This window comes from Anoplophora glabripennis, unplaced genomic scaffold, assembly GCF_000390285.2.
Source record: "Anoplophora glabripennis isolate ALB-LARVAE unplaced genomic scaffold, Agla_2.0 scaffold363, whole genome shotgun sequence".
NCBI lineage: Eukaryota > Metazoa > Arthropoda > Insecta > Coleoptera > Cerambycidae > Anoplophora > Anoplophora glabripennis.
Window position 1 is genome coordinate 394,321 of NW_019416470.1, and position 10,196 is coordinate 404,516.

General features: G+C 30.0%; 1 protein-coding gene across 1 annotated transcript; it reads right to left on the bottom strand.

Annotated features, from left to right (window-relative positions):
• LOC108912057 (isocitrate dehydrogenase [NADP], mitochondrial) lies at nucleotides 1–9,240 on the bottom strand. Its single transcript, XM_018717217.2, has 7 exons — nucleotides 9,075–9,240; nucleotides 1,827–1,977; nucleotides 1,310–1,416; nucleotides 1,055–1,254; nucleotides 740–981; nucleotides 429–680; nucleotides 1–362 (listed from the first exon to the last, which is right to left on the bottom strand). Exons 1-7 carry the CDS (start codon nucleotides 9,169–9,171, stop codon nucleotides 80–82), a joined length of 1,332 nt encoding a protein of 443 aa, XP_018572733.1. The 5' UTR covers nucleotides 9,172–9,240; the 3' UTR covers nucleotides 1–79.
• Nucleotides 9,241–10,196: the final 956 nt, after the last annotated feature.

Below are 10,196 nucleotides of genomic sequence, written 5' to 3' on the forward strand. Positions count from 1 at the left end.
TTTATTAAATAACATGACGAATGGTATGTAAATGTATAAAAATAGTTTAAAAGTGAAATTAACTAAAAATACACAAATTTTAAGCTACAGTTCGTTTAAGTTGGTCTGATATAGCGTCCAGAAAGTCCTGAGTATTCAAAAACATTCCGTCTTTCACATTTGGAAGGCCGTGGATGGAAGCTGCCAAATCTTTTGTGTACTTTCCAGATTCCACGGTATCAATACAAGCTTTCTCCAGTTGATTGGCAAAATTTACGAGATCCGGAGTATCGTCTAACTTTCCACGATGTGCCAGTCCGCAGGTCCACGCAAAGATTGAAGCTATCGGGTTGGTTGAGGTTTGTTGGCCCTTTTGATGTTGCCTAATAAAAAAAGCAAAAATCAATAGAAAAACAATGAATAAAAATACATTTTTTCTGATTAATTACCTATAATGTCTTGTAACTGTTCCATGAGCTGCTTCTGATTCTATAGTTTTGCCGTCAGGGCACATTAGGACGGATTTCATCATTCCGAGAGACCCATAGCCCTGTGCGATGATATCAGATTGTACATCACCGTCGTAGTTTTTACAGGCCCATATAAATCCTCCAGATGATTTAAGAGCCTGCGCTACCATATCGTCTATCAAACGATGCTCGTACCAAATTTTCTTAGCTTCAAATTGTTTTTGGTAATCACTGGAAGTTTTTTCGCTTATAAACCAGAACATATAAATTCGGTGGTAGTCATTGCTCACCTTTCATATATTTCCTGGAAAATGTCCTTAAATCTACCATCGTACTTTTTGAGGATAGTATTTTTGGTAGAAAGGTAGAGGGGCCATCCCTTTTGGAGAGCTACTTGAAACGATGAATGGGCAAATGATCTTATACTTTCATCAGTGTTATACATTCCCATGGCCACTCCACCTCCTTTGTATTTAAACAATTCATACTTCTGCACGTCGCTACCATCATCGGGTGTATACACTAATTCTACCTAAAAAATAAAAGGTGAAAGTATACTAACACTTACCCCATGAAAATAAATAATATGCAAAAAGCATTATTACCATTCCTGGTTTCTCGACAACAAAATCTGTAGCTTTGTACTGGTCCCCGTGTGCGTGACGACCGATAATTATGGAATTTGTCCACCCAGGTACTAATTTCGGAATATTATTACATATTATCGGTTCCCTAAATACCGTGCCTCCCAAAATATTTCTTATAGTGCCGTTTGGAGATAACCACATTTTTTTCAGCTTAAACTCTAAAAAAGTAATTCATATAAATTTAACAGCCTCAGCAGATTTAAAAATACGCACCTTCAACCCTCTGTTCATCTGGAGTAATTGTCGCACATTTAATGCCAACGTTGTGTTTTAAAATTGCATAGGCTGCATCTATGGTGACCTGATCATTTGTTTGGTCCCTACAAAAAGGGAAAATTTATTTAAATTTTGAAAAATGTGTGCTATGTTTCAAACATAAATATCTTTGTAAAGATTCTATTAATAACATATTGTAAAACATTTAGTGCCTTGTATGTACCTGATTACATACATCCAATCTAAAAATTATCTGGTTTTATATTCAGGAATTTAGGAAGTTGCATGACATATCGATTTCATATTTCATTCATTCGAATATTTAGAGCAAATTATCTTGCAGCATTATTTATTATTCCACGAACTATATGACGTGGACATGATAATGAATCAATTGCGTGCAGAGGCCATGAAACAATTAAAATCGCTATAAATACTAGATGCTATTAAACAACATTAAATGTAATTATCTATAGCAGTCTAACTCCGTCTGTGGCATTATCAATTGTTTTACCTGTAAGGCAAACCAAGGTCGTAGTAGAGACATTCTACTTTAACGTAAGGAAAGATTAGCGACTCTTTAATTTTTTCCCAGATAATCCTGGTCATTTCATCACCATCCATTTCCACTACGGGCTTCTTTGCCTCCACTCTTTTCGTTGCATCTGAAAATAAAAAATATTCGTTTTTAATCTTCAAATGGAACTGGAGAATAAAGAAACGTTTGTTACTTATACAGAGTGTTTTGAAAAAAGTTCCACAAATTCCAGGGTTGAACGTAGAACAACAAAAATTACTTTATAAAATTAAAATATGTTCTACAAAATACATTGTACTAAATATTGAATTGAAAAATACTATAGATTATCCATTAATAAATTTCTATCAATAAATACAAAACTAATCTAAAGTAACGAAAAAGCTGATTATTCAGTACATTTTGTATCAAAGAAGCGCATTAAAAATTTAATATTATTTCTCAGTATATCTAATAAACGAACTGACTTCCTTATTTCGTATTTTTATCACAGAAATGTTTGAATTTAAGGCATTTTTTGGCAAAATTAGAATTTCATTAGCTCTATTATCTCTCAAAATACGTATATCACTGCTTTCTTTAAGTTGTATGTTTTTTTAAAATAAAAAAGTGAGAATAAGAAAAAGGTTGGTAAAAGTTCGTATTGACGTTTTTCTCGTGAATTTTCAGCAATTCCAAAAAGTTATATTCTAAAATATCATTAGGGAAGATCAAAACTAATGAGAGGATAGTCGAAAACTAGAATAAATGTATTCAGCATCATCAAAACCTTTTTAGAAAAAGATATATCCGAAATTTGATTTAAAAAATTTATCTTTTTCTTTTCAAAATTAAAAAACAATGGGCTCCATGATCCATAGAAAAAAAACCTGCTTTATATTTTAATGTTCTGTCAGCCCCTGAATTTTGGAAACTGCTTGTATATAAACAATCTGCAGAATTTGAAGTATTTTAATTTGCTGCCGATTTTCATTTTTTTTTATGCAAATAGAGCTGACAGCTCGCGATCTCGCGAAAATTAAAGTGGTCATATTTTGATAATGAAGTATATGGGATCCATACGGTGTTTTAGGGAATGATTTCTAGGCTTTTGAGAAAAAAAAATTCAAATAAAATTTGCGAAATTTAAAATTACAATAGGGGTGGCCGAGCCTGATATCTCGAAATAGATGCACACATATCTACAAAAATTTGTTTTCTATAATCAAATAGATACAATCAGGTGCTCTTTCTGTTTATTTCAAAATACATTTTTCCTCATAGTGACATAAATATTTAAGTTCGAATTTGATATTAACGTTTCATTTTCAAACTTCATGATGCTGTAACGTAGGAAAAATGAATTTTGGGAAAAATAAAAGAACACTTCTTTATATAAATACTAACAAATTTTTTTGGAAATTATTTCGCGAGTCGCCGTCACTGATGTACGTAATAAATGACGACAAAAACAAATTTACAATTGATTTTTCTCATTCTGCTCTATAGTGATATATTTGCGTTGGCGTTTCGTCGCATGAAACTTCATCTAAGGAAACGACCCTATTGCAATTTCGAGCAAAACGCGATTGCTACAGCAACGCACAGTGTAACGAATTAAAATATGAGATGTGACAATTACAAGGTTTTTCTGGCATTTTTTAAATTTTAATTGAAAATATTTCTATCCGCGGTTTTTGTTATATACCTTACATATAATTTTTTTTCTTATTTTTGTCTAATGGAATGGAAGTTCATTTTTCATAAGATTTTTATAAGAAATTTCTTTAAACAACAGTAAGCATTTTTTTTCCTTCAGATGGCAAATACCCTGACGCCGGCCCTGTATCTAGCAAGGAAGGAACAGAGACATCGTTCGAGGACCGAATTTGAAGTAGGTAGATACGTTCACCCGTAATCTCAAGTTAATGAGTAGGAACCTAGAAAAACAAAAACATTCATCAAAACCCGAATCTTATTCCGCGAAGTCGATGGAAGTCACTGTGGAACGAGTTCAACATTTTTCAACTGGTCTGTCGATCCAAAAGGCATCTCGAGGGCAAGACCCTCTCGGCGGTCGTAAACACATCTTTCAGGGTCCAGTGGCCTCCCGGCGGACACATACATGTCTAGACTTTTGAATCAAATCCTCGTGATGGCAGCATGGATTTAGAAGTGCTTAGATTATCATATTTATAAAATTATCGCATCAGGTTATTAAAATATTCGTCCACCAAAAGTTGCTAAATTAGACGAACTTAAATTATCTCGCAACTTAGTAATTTAACAGATCAACGGCAAATTAAGATAAATTAACTCAAAAATTGTCTAACTCATTAGTACCATTATACGAGCAAGGTCAAGTAGATGTTCTGTACACAGATATATCAAAAGCACATTACTGAGAGAATTAACTATAACATTTTGTTGAAGAAACTTGAATACATTTACGTTTTAACAATCTAGGGCCTTTATTATTTTTATTATTTATTTATGACTTATATGTTTACTTAAAGTAAGGCCTTAATTTATCCAGGCTTTAAATGAAGCACCCGCATCTCGTATTTTTTTAATATTATTCAAGTACTATAAGAAAATAATAGTAGTTTATCAGAAACTTCCCAAGAAATAAAAATACACAAAATAACATAAGTTTTCATTGCAACCCATCTTTTTTAATAAGTACGAAGATAAAGTTGACATATATAACGCAATGCGTTGAACTGTTGCAGTAATAACGACAACAATTATCTGAAATGAATAAGATTTTGAAAACAAACAAATTAAACTGCAAGTAGCCACGTTATTTTATCTCAAAAAAAATCTAACAATTCAGTATACATAAGAAAGACCATGAGAAATGGCGCTGCACAAATTTTAATATATCATAGAATAATATCGCATGGCTTATTTTTCCAGTGGATAGTCACCTTTGGTGTCCCGTATATTTAAGGCAAGTCACAATCAAACACTTAAAAAAATTATATTAAGAATATAAACTATACCGACAAGTTATACCAGTTCGTGATCACCGTTTCAAGATTAAAAAGTATTTTATTTTATTGCATCAAAAAAGTATCCGCAACACCAAATTTTAAACAATATTTTTTAAGGTTTATGGCTACCATAAAAATATGCACAGAAAAAACACTTATCGTTTCAAAAAGAAAATTAAACTACCTATATTTAATCTTAAAAGTGTTAACTAAATATTTTATTATTGTTATTGTATTATATCCAGTAAAAAAACTTTTGTCTCAAAAATATCTAAATAAGGTATGACTAAAAAAATGTTTTTGCTTCCTAAAAATACCAAACGTTGGAATACAATTGGATAACAACATGACTACTGTAGTTATAGTGTCAGATTACAACAATTCATTTATCTAAAAAAATTACCCAAGATCGGTTAAAAACTTCTTTTGCTGAAGCACTAAGAATTATTATTATGCTGTTTGTGGCGGATATTAACTATTTGTGGGAAACAAGCTTTTTAGTGACAAATAATATAATACAGTCATCAGATTGCTTGATTCTAAAAAAAGGTCACGCAATCAGCAACTTGATATAAAATCCTAAAGTTTTAGGTTTGTTTCTAAAAAAAAATCTAAAATTCATTTTGCCAGATCTTGTCGAGGCCCCCTGATCTCATGAGGCCCGGGGCTACAGTCCCCGGAGCCCCCCCCCCCCCCCCTTCAGCCCGGCCCTAAATACAGTAACAATTAGGTAAATATTTAGTTAACACTTAACACTTCACAATTAAAATATGATTTAAAAGTTTTATTACCTATTTTTTTTTTTAGTTCAGTTCAGAATTTGATTGGTAAATATTTAATTTATTCCCTTCTTTATATAAATTTATGTCACTTAACCAAAAAGGAATCATTGCCCTTATAGATGTAGGCAGCGCTCAACCAGGTACCAGGTGTGAACACGATTTGACAATTTTTTTTATTAAAAAAAAGTCCTTATACACCATAATTTAAAATGCTGGGAACCTATTTCAAAGTTTTAAATTTTTAACAATTAAACTATTTTTTATAGTCATCATTAAAAGAGGAAAATATTTAGTTATCATTTAAAATATTATATGACGTCAAAGCTGCAGTATTTGTTCACAGATCCATTATCATTTATAATATTCCGTAAACAGGATATATTTTTACCACGTTATCCAACCATGTCCATTTTTAACAGAATGAAATCCAAAATGTACACAAATAACTATAAACCATGTTGACTGAGAAATTAACAGAACGATGGGCAGACCATAAATATAAGGAGATCTAAGTATATGATTTATAATTTATAGAAATATATTGTCAATTAATTATTTTCATAGAATTCACCGAATTTTTTTAAAATAATTATTTGCCTAAAATTTCTTCTAAGTTGAATGTTATTTCAAAATAACTTCCCTCCTCAATTCTATCTATCTTTGAAAAACGGTTAAAACACGCTAGGTTTATGTTTACGTGATCTATTTTTACGTTTTATATACATTAATATTACGTCAATGAATTTTCGGTAGTTTTAAAAGTATTTCTAGAATTTATTTTGAGTGATTTATGAAGGACAATTATGTACCTAATCTAACTTTTCAATATAATTAAACTTGGAACAACGCAAATCACAACTTAAAATTTTTCAAATCATAACAGTTACATCCTCATGCCAATTTATTATTATGTATACATATAATGAACATTAATTATAACAACTAACAACGTATTTTTCACCATGTCCTCGTGATATTTTTATCCATAGAATTATTTTAAAAAACTGTAACAAATATGTTTTGAAATGTCGTTTTTTTATTTTTGTAAAATATAATCCTTTGCTGCTGGTTATTACGTATAAATGACACAATTTGAATAATGCTAACTACCAGGTGTATAATAAACATACAACTGGTTCTTGTTCGCACAACTTTCTACATGATAAGAAATTGTATTTAGTTCAAACAAGTTTAACGTTTACTATAGACCTCCACATATAATTATTATAACATACAATATATCGATATCTAAAAATTACCGATATAATACATATAATGAGTGCAATTGATGTCCGTTAATAAAATTTAAACATTTAAAAAAAAAGGAGAATGAAGATTGATAAAATAAAGATCAGTCTCAACTCAACGTCACAAGAGTAAAGGTAGCCATACCAGTACAATTTTTTCTGTACCTATTGTGTACGAAAGGGATTTGAATCTGGTATAGAAGGTAATGATAATGGCCGTGAAAGTTTACATCATTTGATAAGATATGCCCAACAGAACAAATAATGTAACAATAAATATTAACAAAGCTAACAGCATTTAGGAATAATAAAACTGTAGGTATGTAGGTACTGTACTTCTCTCTTAATTTATCAATGTCAAAGCTATCTGAAAATGAGATAATAATAAGTAATCAGATATAATTTAGAAACTAAAAAAGTAATCTTAGATTATATAACTACATTACATGTATATAATTTGATATATATTTTATGCTTTTTCCTAAATGTTAGTCTAAATTATTGTAATAAACCGTTAAGGGGAGCGTTTATGTATATGCGCAATTGTCCAGCATTTTAGAAAATATATGTTGGAAATCACTCTTTACTGTACCTACCAGTTATATAAGTTTTCCTCACTGACAAAATAAGGAAAGAAGCATATTTTTGCCTCGTACGTTATCTTACGTTTTCTGAATTTTGCAGGTCTATTGAACATACAAAAAATCGCATACGGTACTATAAACATAATCATACTCCGCAGGAAACTATTAAGACACGTATTAATCATAATTATTGGGTATCTTTACAAATTTGCCGGACAAAACAGGAAAGGTACATTTTTTTATGTTTACACGTTCTCCGTGATCTTTCAATGCGAAAAATTGGTCTAGTTTAGCATTCGTCACTTTCTGAATGGATCTACTTCTACAGGGTGTTTCAGAAAGACCTCCCGTAAATACAGGGAATACGACAAAAAATAAGAATTTTTTGTCTTATGAACTATATATGTCTATCTCCTCTTGTTTTCGAGATACAGAGCGACAAAATAACATTTTTTAAATAGAATTTTTACGAACATTTCCAAACGGTGCGAAATATTTTTATGAAATTTGGTTTTCCGGGGTTTTTAAAGATGCCAAAAACGCTGGTCTAATTATTTTTTGGATATTTCATAGAGGGCGCTAGTTATGCTACATTCCTATTACATTTTAAGTTCTAATTTTTTTAAGGTTAGGTTTTTTACCATTCGGGCTCTAATTTCTGCCGTACAATTTTATTTCCTAAAAATAATGTATTCTTATTAGAATTTCCTAATGTGGATGGTTTTCGAGAAAAAAGGTTTTTAATTAAACTCACAATATTACGGTTTATAAAATAAGTGACTTTTCTCAAACTACGCTTATACATTCCGAGTAATATTTTAAACTCTAATTAACTTTATATCAAAATTTTACACTAAAAATCACTAAAATTTTGATATAAAGTTAATTAGAGTTTAAAATATTACTAAGTACCTATGTATACGTTGTTTATGAGACATCTATCAATAAGTTTTGACATGTCTACTTTGAAAGAAAAGTCACTTATTTACGGAAGGTCTTTCTGAAACACCCTGTATATACTTATGTATAAGTAGGTATGTAGCATAACTTATAAAAATAAAAGCTTGTAAAAATCCATAATCATATTAGATATTGGATAAGGAAATTAATGGTTTCATTAATATTTAGTTTTACTCTAGAAAATTAATTATTATTTATATTCATAGATAAATCTAAGTAAGCAGATTTGTCAGAATTTTTTCAAAAACATTTATCACCAAGTTTCTATTTATATTTCGATAGATAACGCAATTTTTATAAAACCATGTTTCATGTTTGATATGTCTTCACTTGAAAGAACTGTGCCTAACTAACTACCTATATATAACCAATACTTAAAATTAATATCATGCCGAAAGATGCCACAAACATTTTTTGACACTGTATTTTTTATAGGTTTGCAATTAATAAGTAATTAGCATAGCAAATAAATAATATGTAGGTACCTATTACAAATCACAAACGAAATAAAATCAACTAACCACAGATTTAATATATTAAATCTGCAACTAACGGTTAACATTTCTACGATATCCTCTAAAGCTTTTACCTGCCTTCTACACCCTCATGCCCGTATTGAAAATCTAAGAAAAACCATCTGGTTTTACGGTACTAACAATAACATAAAGTTACTTACATTTTCTGTTTTGACTACATGCTGCCGACGGTAAAACAATGTGTTTACTTGATAATTGGCTAAAATTTTTGCAAAATTTTGTTAAACTGCCGGCCATTCTAACCTCAAACTTTACCCGATAACAGCAGTGAGCAGTGAGCGCCGATTAATGTAGGAGTCCCATCCACGATCGGAGTTCGAAGTAGGCAGTGCTGATATGAGTAAATATTACGTTTACATGATTCATTCAAAACGACCGCAGTTTATTTTCAAAACTTCTAAATTGGTACTTTTTGAACTTATCAAGTAGAAATTGTTTTTGAGATATAAATATAATGTACGGAAAAAATACATTTTAATTATATTACGCTTTTATAAAAAAAAACAATGTATTGTAGTTACATTTTCGAGATAAGGGAAAATATTAATATGTAATATGGATTTAAATATGCAATGTAAATTGCATTTGTATAGAAACTTTTAAAATATCTACCTACTGATAATCTTTGAACTTTGAACATACAAATTTTTAAGGAGCTCTTAGTATCACAAAGGTTGAATGAGTTTTTTTTATATTGAAAGAAAATGACATTTAACTAAGGAAGCATATTAGGTACCATAATGATTACCTACTAAAAAATATTTATTTTTACTGAGACTACATTTATTTAATAAGTATTATCTAACTAAAATTGTCAATAAAAACTGAAGTAATTGAAAAATGAATTATACATTTCTCGTATAATGCCGTATTAATATTGATTATTCGATTTTTACTCTTTTTGCATCTTTATTGTGTTACAAATAAAATTATTAAGAACACCTACCTCTTCCTCTGTCCCCTACCTACCCCCTACCCTTGTATAAATAAAGAATATACAATAAATAAAGATTATACAATACTGTTATTGTTAAATTTACCAATAAATATTTATAGTGAAAACATATTTTTGCGAATTATAAATTGGAAATATGGAAGTTAACCATTTAGAAAGCAAAATAATGGGTGCATATGCAGTAAAACATGATATCAAATATTCAGCCTAATCACTTTGTCAAATGGAAATCAAATTTTAGTTTTGTTTCTTGAAACGTCGTGAACAAACACAACGGTTTTTTTAACATAATCAATTACAAAGTATC

Coding starts and splice junctions, on each gene's coding strand:
- LOC108912057 (XM_018717217.2), bottom strand. CDS start 9,171: ATGGCCGGCAGTTTAACAAAATTTTGCAAAAATTTTAGCCAATTATCA. Junction 1,417..1,826: donor GACCTTGGTTTGCCTTACAG/GTAAAACAATTG, acceptor CCCTTTTTGTAG/GGACCAAACAAATGATCAGG. Junction 982..1,054: donor TTGTCGAGAAACCAGGAATG/GTAATAATGCTT, acceptor TTTATTTTTTAG/GTAGAATTAGTGTATACACC.